Source organism: Pantherophis guttatus, chromosome 15 (genome assembly GCF_059756535.1).
Source record: "Pantherophis guttatus breed Tessera chromosome 15, ASM5975653v1, whole genome shotgun sequence".
NCBI lineage: Eukaryota > Metazoa > Chordata > Lepidosauria > Squamata > Colubridae > Pantherophis > Pantherophis guttatus.
Window position 1 is genome coordinate 19,516,331 of NC_142077.1, and position 18,454 is coordinate 19,534,784.

Sequence of the window (18,454 nt, forward strand, 5' to 3'; positions counted from 1 at the left end):
AGAGAAAAGACACCAACATTTCTCCCACCTTATTGAGCAACTTTAGCAGTGAAAGAGCATCTTGGTCGACAGAAAGTCTCTGTCTTTCAAAATACGCCAGAATCTCACTCCTGACATCCCCCTTGGGGAGAACCAGGAAGCCATGAATGGCCAGATCTGCTGTTATCTCTCCATTTTGGTCCAAGTACAGTTTCCTCTCAGAAATATTCCAAAATTCATTCTTCTCCAGAAAGGGATGAAACTAGAATGGGAACATCCAGGAATTTGAAAAACAGAAAACTTTGTTTCTTATCCCACATTGAATCTTTCTTCCACAATTGTCTCATCTCCAAATATGCTTAATTAGGATACAAATACTGCCATCATCTTCAAAAGTGAATGAAAAAGTTGGAGAAAAAATTGTCCATCATATACTGACAAAATATAGAGAAAAATATAATTGACACAATTGGTCAATTATAGGGAATCTTCTAGAGCAGATGACAAATAAAATGAACAGAGCAAAAAAAAAGATGATTCTTTGAATCATCAAAGAGGTTGATCCCCAGAAAGCATGGGTTGATCAAGAAGATAGTTGTCAGGCTAATCTTCTTCCTGGTAATCCTGATGGAAAACACCTCCAGATGTGCTAATTTTATTTAATTTTAATGTGAAATTAACAAAATGTTGCAGATCTGAAAGAACAAATCTCCCGTGGGAGATTTAACCTGCTGTTATTGGTTGGCTAGTCTGCCTGGAGCTCCTTCAAAGACGAGCTCCAGCAGCCCAGCTGGCAGAGCGCAGTCACATTTGCTGGAAATAAAAAGGGTGCTGAATCACTAGCGACTCTCGCCTGCTGCATTTGCACCAATTTAACACTTGTGATGAAGGACAAAAAGGGACCTGAGAACCTCCTCGTGAACCACACAGCTATCTTGCAACAAGGACCCCCGACCACCTGCACAAATGACATCAGAAGCATCGCTGGCTCCAGCGATCTTCGACCCACAGACAGAAGACTGGCACACATACATGGGCCATTTCAGAATGTTCCTGGAGGCCAACGATTACCAGGACAGGCCTGACAACAGGAAGCGACCGTTATTCCTGACCTACTGCAGCACCAAGATCTACAACATGGCACAGACGCTGATCACCCCAGCAGATGTGGAAACCGTCGCCTGGGCCACCGTGCAACGTGCCCTAGAAGACAACTACACACCATCCGCTGCCCCCATGGTCAGCAGAAATGAGTTTTACCACCGGTGCCAACAAGAGGGAGAAACCATCAATAATTTTGTGGCCAGACTCTGGGAGATCGCTACCAGGTCGAGTTCATAAATCCCGAAGAAATGATGAAGGACGGGATCATCCTGGGGATGAGAGACCTCTCGTTGCAAAAGAAACTGTTGATAAGGAGAGGGGTCTCATTCAAGGACGTTGTTGAGGAGGCCAGGGCTGCGGAATCATCAGACAACTTGGCGGCAAATGTGAGGAAGACCAGTGGGGTGCACCACACATACCAGGAGCCTGACTGGTCAACCGAAGTCCCTGAGTACGATGACGACTGGGACGATGCAGACGACACCATCCACCATGTATACCCAGAAAAATGGCAGAACCCCAGGGACGTGGAGAGCAGGCAGCCACGTTGCCCGGGCTGCATGGGTTTCCACACAAGGGTGGCTTGCCGTTTCCAGGACGCAACATGTTGCCGATCCCAGAAAAAGGGCCACATTGCTGAAGCCTGCAAAGTGCCCCAACCCATTCATTTTCAGCCAAAGCTTATAGCCCCATCAGGAAGACCAGGGAACCCTAGAGCCAGCCAACAATGTGTTGTGGCCCCGCCCTCTGAGCCTGTCCCATCGGAGGAAGAAAGCTCCGAGCATGAGGAAGAGGAGTCAGCCAGGCCTCCCTCTCCAGGCCCCTCCCCTCTGGCATTGTTTCAAGTGCCGGCCGAGGGAGAGGAAACAGCTGCTTCGGATCAGAGTGATAATGACACATCATTCCTGGACGCACGCCTCCGAAGGCGTGATAAACATTTGCAGCAGCTGGGGAGGCGTGCTAGGGATTAGAAGTGAGTCACTGGACCACACCCCAGAGACCACACCCCAGAGACTATATAATAGAGGGTGGTGGTCAAGGATCTTTTGTGACGAACAAAAGTAAACCTTGAATAGTCACTAAAGCCTCGTCCGGAGCTGCTGGGAGGAATATTATTCCTGTTTGGACTTTCTTGAACGTTCGTATCTTATCTGTCTGTTTGTGAAAATAAAGTCCCTTGGCAGACGGCGTGTCTATCGCTGCCAAGAGGGAGATAAGAACTGGGTGCGTTCCAAAGTGTTTCCTTAACCCTCGGCTGGCTGTGTGGTGTGTGTGTGGGGACGGGGACAGATCACAATGGAGCAGATGAAGAGAGGACCAATGCCAAGCTCCCAGAGAAATCCATCACACAACCGTGGGACACACAGATGCATATGAGCAGGAGAAAGACCATGCAATCGTGACCATTGAAGGGGAACTAGGCAAAATGGAGCTGGACACAGGGTCATATTTTACAATCGTATCCTGGCAAACGATCAAGAAGTTGAACCCAGCTGCAAGCAGAAAGTTCCTGAAGCCGCCAAATGTCCGCCTGAATGACTATCAAAGGAACTGGATAGAGGTACTAGTCAGAATGGTGGTCAAAGTAACATTCCACAAGTTCCATGTCCAGCTGCCGCTCACGGTCGTTGGCAGCCACCGGCCATCACTGCTGGGAGTAGAATGGTTCAAACCCCTGGGCCTGGACATCACCGGACTGCACAGCGTAACCACCCACAAACTGGACCAGCTATTGGCAGAGTTCGTGGACGTCTTCAACGAGGGCCAAGGTAAATATATGGGGAAACCTATTTCATTTAACCTAGACCCCCAGGTGACCCCCATCAGGCTCAAACCCCGTAGGGTACCATTTGCTTTGCGGCCCAAGGTTGAGGAACAATTAGACAAGCTCATTGCCCAGGGAATCCTCATGCCAACTGACCACGCGGTGTGGGAGACCCCCATAGTCACCCCCATGAAGCCAGATGGGTCCATCCGCATCTGCACGGATTACAAGTGTACACTGAACAAGGCCCTCCAGCAGAGTGCAAACCCAGTGCCCATGGTGCAACATCTGTTGCATTCCCTAGGAAGCAGGAAGATATTTGCCAAGCTGGACCATGCCCAGTCCTATCAGCAACTGCCAGTAGATGAAGCCACCATCGAAGCACAAACCATAGTGACTCACAGAGGGGCATTTAAATGTACCAGGTTGCAGTTTGGGGTCAGCGTAGCCCCAGGACTTTTCCAGTGCCTAATGGAGCGGCTACTGCACGGGATCCCAGGGGTGGTGCCATACTTCAATGACATTTTTATATTGGGAGAGTCAATAGGCCAGTTGATGGAACACATGCGCGAGACCTTGGGGAGGTTCCAGGAAAAAGGACTCAAAGTGAACCATAATAAATGCAAAATTGGCGTAAGGCAGGTAGAATTCCTGGACTACCTAATAGATGGGTCAGGCATCCACCCAACTGACAGCAAGATGAAAGCTATTAAGAATGCCTGTTAAACTTTTATAGCACATTTTTACAACAGAAGGCCACCATTGCTGAACCGCTTCACAACCTCCTGGGGAAGATGACACCGTGGACCTGGGGATGGAAGGAAGACCAAGCTTTTGCAGCAGTAAAGACCTCCTCTCATCCGACAGCGTCCTGATCCAATATAACCACACGTTGCTGGTTCGGATCACCTGTGACGCCTCTCCTTTCAGAGTTGGGACGGTCCTCAGCCACCGCCTACCAGACAGAATGGAAGCACCAATAGCATACTACTCCAAGACCCTGTCACTGGCCAAGCGCAATTACAGCCAAATTGATGAGGAGGCCTTGGCCATGGTGGCAGGGATCAAGCGTTTCCACGAGTATGTATACGGTAGACATTTCGAGCTTGTACCTGACCATAAGCCCCTATTAGGACTCCTCGCCAGTAACTAACAGACCCTGCCATACATGTCCCCGAGGATGACCAGATGGGCCATTTTCCTCACGGCATACAACTATGAGCTGATCCACAGCTCAGAAACTCCTTCTCAGGCAGCCGGAGGAACACCAGACTCAACCTCTGCAGCCAAGATCCCGGGGACAAGTGAACTGCGCAGGTCCAGTAGGAAGCTGGCAACCCGCCTACCTAGAGGACTATGTCACATACGTAGGCAGGGGGTTGGACACTGTTCATTCTAGGAGGGGAGGGGTGTTATGAACGGATTGGCTAGAATCTACATAAGGTTTCATGCTTGCCATGGATTGGATAGAATCTACATAAAGTTTCGTGCTCTCCGCTGATTGATTGTCCTGACCGTGGGAGAATTAACCTGCTGTCATTAGCTGGCTGGTCTGTCTGGAGCTTCTTAAAAGACAACCTCCGGAAGCTCAGCCGGCAGAGCGCAGTCACATTTGCTAGAAATTAAAAGGGTGCTGAATCACTAGCGACTCTCGCCTGCTGCATTTGCACCAACTTAACAAATAAAATAAAATTTAATAAGAGGAATATCAAGTTTCCAGAAACAATATTTATGATTAGGACACAGAGAAGGGTACATAAGTAAAAAGCAAGAAAAAATCTGATTTTTAGCAACTAGGACTTGACTAACAATAGAGTCTCATATAAGAACACGAATGATGGATTGGAAGAAAGATGAGGGATACCAAACTTGACAGGCATGTTTGTGAAAATGATCTCAAAATCATAGTTAACTGGAAACAGAATCTGAGTCAGCAGGGAGATGTTCATGGAAAGAAGGCAATTGCAGCCATAAGAATCTCAGGAACTGAATGTTCTGGTTTGGGGAGACCCCAACTCAAGGACCAGGTCCCCAAGCATGGAGGAGAATTTGCACAAAATCTACGTGTGAACTTCAGGGAAGGAGAAATAAGCCACGGAAGAGATCAAAGGAGCTGCTCTTAGCCTTGAGGAAAGAGAACAAGGAGAAGAGCTGAAGATCAGGAGGAGTCTGGGAGCCCCTTTTCCAACTGACACAAACTCTCGGTTGGAGAAGGGAGGATGCAGCCCTCTTCCAATCACTGACACAGGTTACACACGAGTGTAAGATCTGCTCACTATTATTCCAGAGTGTCAGACGTGGAAAAATGAATTCAGTTACAAGAGAGGATATTTTAGCTAAATGAAAGAAAAATATGATAAAAGGATGAGCTGTTTTAGAGCTGAGCCAGTGAAGCAGAGAGGTTCAGTCTCCTCTTCATGGATTATCTGAATGCAAAGACGGAGCAGCCATCAGTCAGAGAAGTTTTAACTGGGATTCCTGAAGAAAGGAGGGGTTGGGCTAGATGGTCTCAGGGTCTCCTTCAAATTTATAAAGTCTGTCATGCCACAACATGTAACTATTGTGCAGTTGTTGCTCTAGCCCCACCGAGTGGCCGGGGGCAGATAAGCCTAACTGTATGGTCTGAAGCCAGACTCCCTTTTCTCTCAGCCTTTGGAGGAGACGGAAGCAGCCGGTTTGACCGAGACACATGGTCATCCGGAGACGGCCTCCTTCCCTCACACGGAGCATCCCTGGAGAGGTTCCAGCTGCTTCTTTGTTGGCTGTTAGTTAATGCTGCCTATCTGCTATTTATATTTGATTCTCACTCTTTGCATCTCCTCAGTTTCTCCTTTTCTCCCAATGAAACACCCAGATCCACCCCAGGTTCCCTTTCACTGGAGGAGAAGAGGGGGGTTTAGCTGCCTGTTGAGCTGCACACAGACCCACCTGCAGTGGGGACGGAACAAAGGGGAAATTCCACCATGCTTATCACAAACCCACAAATACAGGAATTCATTTAAGAAAGAATACAGCATTTTCAAATGAGCAGAGTTTAATATTAAAATGCCATGGTATCTACTTTTTGGAACCATTATTCCCTGAGTAATTGAATTGGAAGATCTCTTGAGTTGGTTCCCCTCCTTCTCCTCTGGATTCCTTCTCCAAAGGATCTCAGATTAATGGATCCATATTGGGACCCCATACCTGCCACGGCTGCAGCCTTGGAGACCCCGAACTCTTTTCTCCCTCCTTCCTTCTCCTCCTCCTCAATCTGGAGGAATAAGCAGCATTCAAGGCCTGGGCCAGAGTCTTCATGAGACTGTAATATTGATACTCATTTGGGGCCCTTTTCCTGTTCCTTTTCTTCTGGGTCTCCAGTGGGGCTTTTTGGGTGCATCTTCTGCGGCTTTTGACAGAAAAGACGTTCTTTGAAAGAGAACAGAGAAAATAATGATCTTGAAACTGATATTCCACAAATAAATGGGGTTCAAAGGCATCATCCATTGGCCTTTCTTTTGGCAGATAAGCAAAGTTCAAAATACTATGGATGTATTTGAGAAGTCTACGCTTGTTCATTGAATACCATAGAAAAGTTGTGAGGATCCAGACTTTCCCTTCAATAGGTCCTGGAAGACGCATAAATGTTAAATGGAAAGGAAGAATTCTGTCCCAAATGGACACATATTCTATGAAGTGAACAAAGATGTTGACTTGTCTCCACTTAGAGAGGGAATCCCTGAGGGATGCTCTTGTGTATCCAGTTGTTGAGAACAGTTGTAATATAACAACACAAATTCCACTCCTGACAAGCATAGGAGGAAAAATCCTCATGAAATTCTCTCCCTTCTCTGTGTCTGAAGCAAAGAGGCCAATCAGGGTCCATCTGAAATGGAGGAGCAGTGGGACAATTGCTGGGTACTGGAATCCTTCTTTGGGATTCATCTGGTGGAAAAAGGGGAATTTCCTTTTATCACTCAGAGCCTCTGAAGCAATTTCAAGATTCATCTAAAAAAGCAATGAAGAATGCTGTTACATTTGGGATCAGATCAAGTCCAAAATATTAGATTTTAATAAATCCAACCTGGTTCTCATGAATGTATTAGAATAGTTTGTTAATCAGACATTGTTTAAAATATTAAAGACAGAATATTAACAAGATTGTATCATAATAATGGAAAATAATAAGCAAATTAAATAACAATAAAAATGTCAATCATATTACTGTATCCCACCCCTACAATTTATCACAATTAGATTAACACGTGCAAATGCCAACTGGAGTATTCTATTCCAATAAAGGGCCTATTATAATTTTCGAGGATAGCTGCATCTTTTTTTGTTTCTATATCCCAGATTCTTTCTGGAGGAAATTTTTTAACTTCTTTCTCCAGTTATACAAGAAACAGGCAGACCTCAAAGCCTAATAAGATTTGTCAGTTGCATAATCCAAGTTTGGTCCTTAATTAAAGTTTTGTCTGTTCCAAGAGCCACAATTTTCAGAGTCTGTCAGTTTCCATAGATTAATTTTTATGCCAATGCCCATATTTTCTGAATTTAGACAAAGCAGAAGTTGTGTAAATTCCCAAATCAGCTCTGAGGGCAGCAGCTGGAGTCCTTTTACCCACCCCAAGATCCTCTTCAGAGGCTGAGATTGGGTTGGTTCTGCTGGTGGTTTCTCTCTGGAGCCCCAAACATCAGATTGATGTAAGAACATGGGGGAAAACTGGGCCTCAGATACTTTAATAATTGAGGCTGAGGAAGCTGGAGAGCTGAGAGGTTTTCCTTTAAGCACCACTTTCACTCCTGCCCTTTCTCTAACTGAGCTCCTTGGATGATGAGGGAGCCAAGATTCAGGCTCAGAGAAAACTAACCCAGGTAAGGAAAGGTGGTACTTGCTCTATTGGATTACCCTCAAATAGGCATTTATGGCTATGATGTTGTTTTCCAAAGACCATCACTTTTGAACTTGATTTTTTAATTATCAGATAATTATTATGACAAAAAAATCCAAGTCTTCTTCACAGGGCATACAATCCAATGTGTAACTATGAGAATATCACATTATCAGTGTAAATCAGTGTGTTCCAATAGGAATTTAACATGCTAAACATGTGTACCTATAACAGAACTTATAACAAAATAAAAGGGTTGGAAGGGACCTTGGAGGTCTTCTAGTCCAACCCCCTCAAGCAGGAAACCCTATACACATATAGACTGGGTGAAACCAGGCATAATAGCAGTAACTGTGAGAGGAATCCTGGTGTCTTAGTGGACAACCAATTAAATATGAGTCAAGAGTGTGCAGCGGCAGCCAAAAAAGCCAATGCAATCCTATATTGCATTAACAGAGGAATACAATCAAGATCAAGAGAGGTACTAATGCCATCCTTTAAAGCCTTTTAAATTGTTGGTACAGCCAAAATTAGGCAAATTATTTACTTCATTGCCACAATGTAAGAAAAGAGGAGTTGATTTATATATTAGAGATACAATTTCAGCGGAGCAAATATATACAGATGATTATTTTTATGGTGGAAATAATAGATAATAATATGAAAATACTTTTAATAGCAATATATGCTCCAAATGATAATCAAGAAGATTTTTATAGAAAATTACATATGAAAATAATTGAATTGGACTATGATAATATTTGCATGATGGGAGACTTCAGTGGTATAGTAGATGAGAGATTAGATTATAATACACAGAAGGCAATAAAGCAAAGTAGAAAGACTCTTCCGAAATCTTTTTTCAAAATGACAGAGGAAATAAATTTAAAAGATGCATGGAGAGAAAGAAACACAAAAAGTAGACAATATACTTTTTATTCCAATAGACATTCATCATGGTCTAGAATAGATATGATTTGGACGACAATGGAATTGACTTCAACATAGAAGAAATTGATACAGAAGCAAATACCTGGGCAGATCACAATCCAATGACAGTGAAATGGAAAGGACAAAGGAGAAGGTCTAGATGGACTCTAAATAACACAGTACTAAAAGAAAAGGACTTTGTACAAAAAATGGAGAAAGAATTGACTTTCTTTTTTAAAGAGAATAGAAAAGAGGATATATCAATGCAAAATCTTTGGGATACAATGAAAGCTTATGCTAGAGGTTTGATAATAGACTATATAAGGAAAAGGAATATTAAGAAAAGACAAGCTTATAAAACATTCTAGGATAATTACAAGAAACTGGAAAAAGAATTACAGAAATCTCCACAAAAAAAGGATATTAAAATAAAAATGGATACAATTAAATATAAAATGGGATTGATAGAAAAAGAAGATTTAGCACAAAAAATTAGAAGTCCTAAACAGAATTATTTTGAAGATGCTAACGAACCAGATAGATGGCTAGCATATAAACTGAAAAAAGAGAGAGAATCAAGAAAAATAACATAGCTAGTGGATGACCAAGGACAAATTAGATTTGGGAATAAAGAGAAGAAAAAAATTATACAAGATTATTATAGAAAACTGTATGAACAAGAGGATATAGATGAGGAAAATGTTAAAAGATATTTACAGAAGGCGAATCTACCCCAGATTTCCAAGGATACCGAAATGATGCTAGAAAGAAATATAACAATGATGGAATTAACTGAAGCACTTAAAAAACAAAAGAATGGACTGCCAGCGGAATATTATAAGACATTACAGGAATCATTGAATCTCCCATTGCTAGAAGTCATGAATGAAGTTATGTCAAAGATGAAAATTCCCAAGTCATGGTCAGAAGCATATATTACACTTGTTCCAAAGGAGGATACCGACCCACAACAAATCAAGAATTATAGGCCTATATCCCTGCTAAATTCAGCCTATAATATCTTCTCTTCAATATTGGCAGAAAGACTGAAAAGATATTTAAATAATTTTATACACTCTGATCAAAATGGATTCCTGCCAAAAAGACAGATTAGAGACAATATGAGGATAATTCTGAATATTTGGAATATTATGAGGCACATCCTGAAAAGCAAATTTGGCTTTGATATTTTTAGATGCACAGAAAGCCTTTGATAATATGAATTGGTGATTTATGTCATTACAACTGGAACAGATGGGCTTTGGTAGAAAATTTATTCAAGCTATAGAAGCCATGTACCATAAACAAACAGCAAGAATATTGATAAATGGAGAATTGACAGAGTCTATTAAAATAAAAAAAGGAATGAGACAAGATTGTCCACTGTCATCTCTGTTGTTTGTGCTAACATTAGAAGTGCTAAACAGGAATATTAGAGAAGGAAAAGATATAAAAGGAATGAAAATTCAACAGGAAGAATACAAATTGCAAGCATTTGTAGATGACCTGGTTTTTATTCTTGAAGATCCATTAGAATCAATAATTATATTGATAGATAAAATTGGAGAATTTGGAAAAGTAGCAAGTTTGAAAATAAATAAAGACAAAACAAAGATTTTGACAAAAAATATGTTAATAAAACAAAAAGAATTGGCGGAAGTATCGAAGATGCAGGTTACAAATAAGTTTAAGTATTTGGGGATACATTTGACAACAAGATGCAGTGCACTCAAAGAGAACAATTACGATAAACGCAAACAACAGTTAGTGACAGATTTGGCAAAATGGGAAAATTTACAATTATCATTGATAGGGAGAATATCAACCATTAAGATGAATATACTGCCTAGAATTCTATACTGGTTCCAGACAATTCCAATTAGGTTGGGAAAAGATTATTTTGAAGATTTGAACAAAATAGTGTTAAAATACATTTGGCAGGGTAAAAAGGTGAGGATAAAATTAAAATTGTTGCAAGACGCTAGAATAAGAGGAGGTTTTGGTTTGCCCAATTGGGAACTATATTATCAAGCGACAAATCTGACATGGATTAAAGAATGGATAATGTTAAGAAATATTAAATTATTGACTTTAGAAGGACATGACTTGTTGTTGGGATGGCATGCTTTTTTATGGTATAAGGGAACAAAAACACAGGGGTACTTTAGAAGACACTACATACGAGAGGCTCTGTTATTAAACTGGGAGAAGATTAAAAAACAACATTATTTAAAAATTCCAGTCTGGTTATCAACTATTGAAGCATTCTTATATTCAATAACATTTAGAAAGAAACAAATTGTTAGATATAGTGAATTACTGAATGAAAAGGGTGAACTTAAATTATTCAAGAATTAGAAGAACAAGGTATAAAGATGAACTGGTTTTCATACATGCAAATACATTCTAGATATGATAAAGATTCTAAGACAGAAGGCTTTTATAATAATTTGACTAATTTGGATAAAATTTTAACAGGTGCAGATGACAATGTAATTAAAAAATTGTATGAATATTTATTAGAGGTTAAATTGGAGGAAGAACAAGTCAAAGAAACAATGATAGCATGGGGGAAAATTTTTGGACATGGAATTGACTTAGAGAAATGGCAAAAACTGTGGTTGCAAAATTATCAAATGACAATGTCAACAGCATAAAAGGAAATTTGTATAAGATGTTTTACAGGTGGCATCTACCCCCTACGAGGATAGCCAGGATGTTCAAGGGCAAATCTGAAAAATGTTGGAAATGTCATCAGATACCAGGTTCATATTACCATATGTGGTGGACTTGTGCTGAAGCTAAAAAATACTGGACTAAAATCCACACATGGTTGGAAAAAATGACAAAAAAAACACATAGACTTTAAACCAGAGATCTTTTTATTGGGGATTGTACCTGAAATATACAATAGAGAATTGAAATATTTGATTGTGAATGTATTAACAGGAGCTAGAATTGTGTTTGCTAAAAATTGGAAAAATGAGAAAATACCAACGCAAGAGGAAGTTATTAAGAAAATCATGGAAAGTGCTGAAATGAGCAAATTGACATTTGAAATTAGAGAACAAGAAGATAAACAATATTACAAGATATGGGATCTGTTTTATCAATGGCTAGATAAAAAAACATGGAAATGAAATATGATTGAGACATTTATAATATAAGAATTGTAGAAATATATAATATACAATATAATGATGTATGATTATTGGACTGATCTAGGAGGAGGAAATGACTATTATAATATAAATTAACTTAAATTTGAAAATATTTCTACGAAACGTGGGAAGAAATAGCCATTGTTAAATAAATGATTAATGAGGATAATAATACAGGTACATATTAGATTGATAATATGAGAAATTAGATAATCAATAAGCTATGAAGATGGTGAAGATGCACAAAAGACTTGTTACCAACCGACACACTGATGATTGATGATGGATGTTTTATGTTTTGTTTAAAAATAAATAAAAAATAAAAAACCCAAAATGGATGCCTTTTGTTTGTCTGAAGTTTATGATATGGAAAATTTGCTTTCTACATGTTTAATCCCAGTATGTAGTAATTCAAAACTTTAGTAATTTGAGTGAGTATTTGTTCGAAGGGAACTTTGACTATAAGAATAAAGCTCGTTGGGGGGAAGCTGTGTATTATTCACCTCCTAACGCAATTGATTTGTTTCAGTTCTTGAAAATGTAACTTTGTTGCTTTAACATTTTAGATGAATCAAGAAACATTCAGCATCAACTTAAAATTTTGTATAATTTTATCATTTGTGCTATTTTAATTGGAGGATGCTGTTTTGTTCAGTGTATTTCTTGCTTTTGTAACATATGTATAACTTCAAGGCTATTCCTCTCCTGATAATAACCCCTTTTTCTGGCCCCTCGTGAGAGGATGGCTTCACAAACAAGATAAAAAAGAGTGAGATGTAGGGATGGAAGAATTAATTCGGACAGAATGCAGCAAACTGCTTCCGTTTCTGGTGTCATGTATCTTCTTCCTGGATGATCTCAAGGCTCTGGCTCTGGTCTGTGTTATCTGACCTTCCTTCTGAGTGGGGGAACAGGGAGGAGGGTTTTCCAATTAGAACGCTGTTGCTGTCCTGCCTTTTATCTGCCTGTGTAAAACTGTATAAAAAAATAAAGCTCTCTGCGAGAGCGGGAGAGACATCTTTGATCAGAGCAAATGCTTGGCCTCTGATTTTCTATAGCCACATATTGCTGGCTCATATTTAAGTGATTCTCCACTAGGACTCCAAGATCCCTTTCACAGTTACTGCTATGGAGCCAGGTTTCACCTCATCTGTAATGTATATTTGGTTTTTCTAGCCTAAGTGTAAAACATTACTTTTCTCTACAATGAAATTCACTTAATTAAATAGGCCCAGGATTCAAGTCTATCTCGATCTATCTGGATCTTGAGCCTATTTTGATGTTGGCTATTCCTGCCACTTTAGTGTTGTCTTCAAATTTGATGATTTCCCCATTTCTCCCCTCATCCAAATCATTCATGAAGATGTTGAAGAGAACTGGGCCTAAAATGGGACCTTGGGGTCCCCCACTGCTTGTTTCCCTCCATGCAGACGTAGTTCCATTGAGGACCACAGGCTGACTCCATCTGCGGCTGATGCTGTCTATCCCATATATGTTCAGCTTCCTGAGAAATAGGTTGTGGTTTACTTTGTCAAAGCCTTTCTGAAATCCAAGTACCGTATACTACATGCACTGCATTTCATTAATCCACTAATTTAGTCATTTTTGTCAACGAATAAAATAACATTTATTTATGATCTGGTTTTTTTATCCTTCATTACTCCTAGTAAGTCATTCATATCTAGACTGAATAACAAGGGTTCAAATATGCATCTTTCCCTTCCCCCTTGGTAAGCATAGATCCTTCTTCTCATGCCTCCATTGAGCTCAAACCTCCCTCTCAAACAAGGGCTTGGATCAGGGCCAACAGGCTGAGCTCCATTTTGAGGGCCATCCATTTTCTCCATCATAATTTTCTGTTTATTGAGTCAAATGCTGCACTAACATCTAGAAAGCAGCAAACCTTGTTTTACCTCACTGATATAGATTAGATATTTCAGGACAAATTTGTTGCCAATATTAGACTGTTAACTTGTGCAATATTCCTTATAAAATCTATATAGTATTTAATTCTACCTAAAACCTTCTGGTTCTTCTGCAAGGAATGCATTTTTCTCAAGTGTAACTAAGAGGATCATGGCATAAATTTTAGTCACAATATCTGTTAGTTTATTTGGCCTATAATTGCTAGAGTAATTTTTATTCTACATTTTAGATGGATAAAATGCTACTATTGGCAACTTCAATCTGACTTGATAGGGCAGGCATTATTTATATGTGAAAACGAAGATGCCAATAGAGGCCCCAACAACCAGGGATATTTTTTGATCAGTTAAATCAAAACTGATTTAAATTTTGAAGTAAGAATATCTTCTCCAGGGAATGTATTGCTTGCATTTCAGGCCTTTTATGATTAATCTCAACGTGAACATAATGGGGTAAAATATTGACATTTTTGCTAATATGGAGAAAAGCAGCTCTTAAATTCCATGGAGAAGACATGATTGCATCTATTGCTCACCCACCACCACCCACCCCTCACTTTACCAGAGGGAGAAAAACACACACAAACCTGTGGGACTTTGTAGGTGCCTCCTAATGTTGACATCTGGATGGAGATGGCCCTTTCAGCTCCATCAAGAAGAGCCAGGAGGTTCTCCTTCCTTCCACAGCCGTAGTTGGGGACGTTGGCTTCTCCAGTGGAGAGCATGTCCAGCAAGGCATCTGAAGTGTGGAAAGTGCTCAAATAGTTGTCGTGGATGTTGTAGCCCAGTGTGAGGTTGTGCAGGAGCTGGGAATTCTTGTTGAACGTTTGAATGTTGAAAATGAATCGTAAGCCATATGAAAAATCATAATAATTCCTATGGTAAAAACATGTTATTATAATCAAAAGCAACAATAAATACTGTTTTTAATATATAATCCTCCACAAGCCTACTGAGCCTTAAACCAACATTGATCCAAAAGCAGTGATCAGTTACATGAATATGGAAATGGGTTGAGGTACGGCAACTACAACTGATTCCACCACTACTTTAAATAAAACTCATTATCCAAGTGATAAATTAAGGATTGAACAGAGAGAGGAAAATAATCTGCAGCCCTTTCAGCTTTTTTTCAGACCCATTTTTGGATTTGAGTCTCTTTCACAAAATCAGACCAAAGAGAGAAGCCATAGAAATCAAAATCATTCAGGAAATTAGACATATTCCCCAATATAGTAATAAATGAAAAATAAAAAATAGAAAAGAAGGAGAGTGTTTGAATGGAGGGAGTGCAACTCCATCACCCTAAATGACTTACGGATCATGGAAAACAAACTGAAGAGAAGGAGCCACATTGAAAAACAACTTTGTATGCAATCTTTCATTTCCAGTGAGGACTATACCAATGAGATGGTCTCCTGGGCTGTAAAAGCTCTGTGGTTGTTTTCCATCCTGGTTCTCCGAACTCAGCGGGCATTTCATTCTCAGCTTCCCAGAGACTGGATGGGACAAAAGCAGCATCAGAGGCAGAAGCTGGAGGTCCATCATTCATGGGGTGAATCAATGAATCCCTTTCCTGTTTCTAAAGAAGAATTAGAAGAATCAAAAAAACTCTCACAAGGTGGAACATCCAGATGCTTTTTCTCAACACAGAGAAACCCTCAGCTTCATCTGGAAAGGAGAGAGACGTACATTCAAGAGCACAGACTCTGCCTGTCCCAAAACTCCATATTTCTCTGCCCAAAGTCTCCCCTGGAGGATTCGGCCAAACAGCAGAGCTGAAACTTATATCATAATTCTCCCTCTCAGGAGGGATCCCTGGATAATTCAAGTAGTTCTTGCAGTCAAAGATTGTTGGGAAATTCTCTGGAGGGAAATGAAAGGGAAATAATCTCCATGTGATTCATAATAACAGGGGCAGAGATTGAATTAAATCCATCATCTAGAATTGAGAGGTTTGGAGTCTCCATGCTTCAAATTGGCCCCAGAGTGAATATATGGCACCTGTGGCTGAAGAAAAAATAAACCTGATATTTGTTTGCATAGTGATTAAAGAGAAAATCCCAGAGGCCAGTTAATGCCGGAACATGTCACAGATCTGAAAAAGCTGCCAGCTGAGTTGGAACCAAAATCTACTTTATTTTGAAAGCTAATGCTCAAGGGCACCACATAAAAGGGCTGATGCAATAGTGTGGCCAGTTTCTAAGAACAAAATCAGCTTTCGTGAAAAAATAGAATTAAAAAAATTACATCCACATACAAACACACACACACACACACACACACAGAGAGAGAGAGAGAGAGAGAGAGAGAGAGAGAGAGAGAAGTTATAAGAGATGGAGAAATCAAGGCTGCCTCTCGCTGGAAGGAAGGGAGGGAGGAACATATCCCATGTTCCCCTGCCACCCTTTCCCATGCACAGGCCAGGCAAGGGGGCTCTTGCAGGGATGCCAGACAGGACTCTGCCCGGCTGAGTGGGGAGCCCCTCTTGGAAGAAGGAAGCTGGGGAGCCTTGTGGTGGGGAAGGGAAGCAGATCTGCAAAATCCCCCTCCAGGTTCCATCTTCTGAGTCCTGGAAATGGGGGAGACCATATCCCATGTTGCTCAGCCACCTCTTTCCATGCATGGGGCACTCAGGGGAAAGCAAAGCCCAGACCCACAGAGAAGGCCCCGGATGGCCAGGAAGGAGGAGGGGATCTGGGACATACCTGGGAAGAGACTAACCTGGTTTATGGGTCCCAGGGTTGAATGCTGGGGGGGGGAACGCAGCCCCGGGGGTTTCTCCAGCCTCGCTTGGGCTCCGTGTCTTTCCAGGAGAGGCTCCTGTGGGGGAGAAGCCATGCAGGGCTGGGTCTTCCAAGGGGGATCTGGGGTTGCCCTGGGGGAAAAGGCAGCCGGCCTCTCCCTGGAGGGGACCCTCCATGACTCTGAGGAAGATGGGGCTCCCCGTGGCCCCTCCAGACCCTCCAGAGCAGGGGTCACCAACCTTTTGGACCTCAGGGACCACTAAAGACATAATGTTAAATCCCGCAGACCACTATGATGATCTGCCTAATGACCGACTGGGTGGGCGTGGCTAGGTGGTCATGTGGCTGGGTGGGTGTGGCCAACTCAATGTCACTCATCTTGAGGGGTGTCTCACCAGTCTCTACTCACCCCTCCCTCCCAGCCACTCCTCGCCTCCCCCCCCAGGCTCCTTAGGGCCCCAACAGGAAGCAGTTTTTGGAGCTAAGCAGGCATCATGAGAAAGGAGTTGGCAAAACAGCTCAGTTCAAACTGGATCTGACTGAGAAGGAGGCTCAGCACACGCACCTCCCTGAGGACTAGGAGCATAGGCTTTCCAAGCAGAGGGAAGACCTGCGGGAGTGCAAGGCCAGGTACTGGCACCTGGGGGCTCAGTGGGCTGAGATAGTCAGCCAGTTCCAGACCATGATGCTGTCCCACTGGAACAAGGTCCTCCGGCTCTTTGCCACCAGCAGCCCTTCCCTCCAGCCTTTGCCCAACGCCCCACATCAGGAGGCTGAAGCAGACCCCAAGGTGGAATTTCTGCCCCCCTCCGACCCACCCAAAAAGACCTGGAAGGGGGAGAGTCTCTGCAGCCATCCCGGCATGGGGGACTGCAAGGAGCTGGTGTGGGCCAAGGTGGGACGGCTGCAGCCCATCCTCAGCAGCAGCAGAACAAACTGCAAGGGAGCTCAGGGGCCGGTCGCGAGAAGTCCCAGGCTCCTGGGAAGACGGGGAAGAGGCTCTCCGGTTCTCTGGCCTCCCACTCAGGCACACTTTGACAACTGGACTGTTTCTCTCTACCCGCCTTTCCTGTTTTGTCTGCTGGATCGATGCAGGGGGACGTCAACCTAGCTTGAGACTGTGTGCCCAGACCAGGTGCTTTCTCTCGGCCTCCTGCCCGTCTCTGCTTCTGTCAGGCCTTCGGGTGGGAGGCCCGAGATGAAGCACCTGGTCTGGGCACACAGCCTTCCAGCAACCTCTTTTGTGTTCCTTCTCTCAAGGAGAAGCTTTGTGGTCGATCTGAGTGAAGGAAAAAAGAAAACAGGCAGACTGACGGTAGCTTGTTGACGTCTGTGGAAAAGTCGGTCCCATACTAGTCACAGGACTGGCCCATTGGTCATCCCGGAACAGCTCCTCCACCCAGGTGCACCGGCTTGCCTGGATGACCAGCCCAGGAGAAGGAGGTATGCCTGGCGCAGCGACATCCTCATCCACGCATAGGAGCTTTCGCACTTGCAACTAAAGCCACCTGCGCTCCTCCCCTCTCCGCCTGCTGCGATCTCCGCTGAGGTTCTCCACCCCTTCCAGAGTCTGCAAAGGAAGAAAGAGCACTGCTCCTTCGAGGTCTTCTGCAGCCCTGGTGGAGGGGAGGGAGGGGGATCCTAGCTGGACACCAGCCACAACGCTAACTAAGTTTAACACGCAAACGACCTGGTCATGCCTGTTGTGTGAATGCAGCCTCTGCAATCCCCTCCTCAGGCCCAGGTGCATTGGGAGGGCAGGTGAGTGGAGTGAATAATCTGGGGATTTGGGCAACCTTTACATGGCTGGGATGCCTGCAGGATCCCTGGCTTCTGAGGCCAGCGAGGCCCAACGTTTGGGCTCCGGTGCACTCTTCTCCTCCTGGGCGGCAGGAGTTTCGCATGCCGCTCATTGAAGCACCTGGATTCCCAGGGAGGGAGGGAGGGGCTGGAGCTACTAAACAGGAGG

General features: G+C 42.7%; 1 protein-coding gene across 1 annotated transcript; it reads right to left on the minus strand.

Annotated features, from left to right (window-relative positions):
- Window positions 1-4,050: 4,050 nt before the first annotated feature.
- LOC148112052 (vomeronasal type-2 receptor 26-like) lies at window positions 4,051-15,311 on the minus strand. Its single transcript, XM_087879377.1, has 4 exons — window positions 15,057-15,311; window positions 14,326-14,614; window positions 6,128-6,835; window positions 4,051-4,128 (listed from the first exon to the last, which is right to left on the minus strand). The coding sequence occupies exons 1-4, from the start codon at window positions 15,284-15,286 to the stop codon at window positions 4,051-4,053; spliced, it is 1,305 nt and encodes a 434-aa protein (XP_087735503.1). The 5' UTR covers window positions 15,287-15,311.
- Window positions 15,312-18,454: the final 3,143 nt, after the last annotated feature.

Excerpts from the sequence above, each read along its gene's own strand:
- LOC148112052 (XM_087879377.1), bottom strand. The coding sequence starts at position 15,286 with ATGATGGACCTCCAGCTTCTGCCTCTGATGCTGCTTTTGTCCCATCCA. Across the intron at positions 14,615-15,056 it reads CAGTTTGTTTTCCATGATCC|GAATTATTATGATTTTTCAT; the intron begins GTAAGTCATTTA and ends TTTTTACCATAG. Across the intron at positions 6,836-14,325 it reads GCACCTACAAAGTCCCACAG|ATGAATCTTGAAATTGCTTC; the intron begins GTTTGTGTGTGT and ends TTGCTTTTTTAG.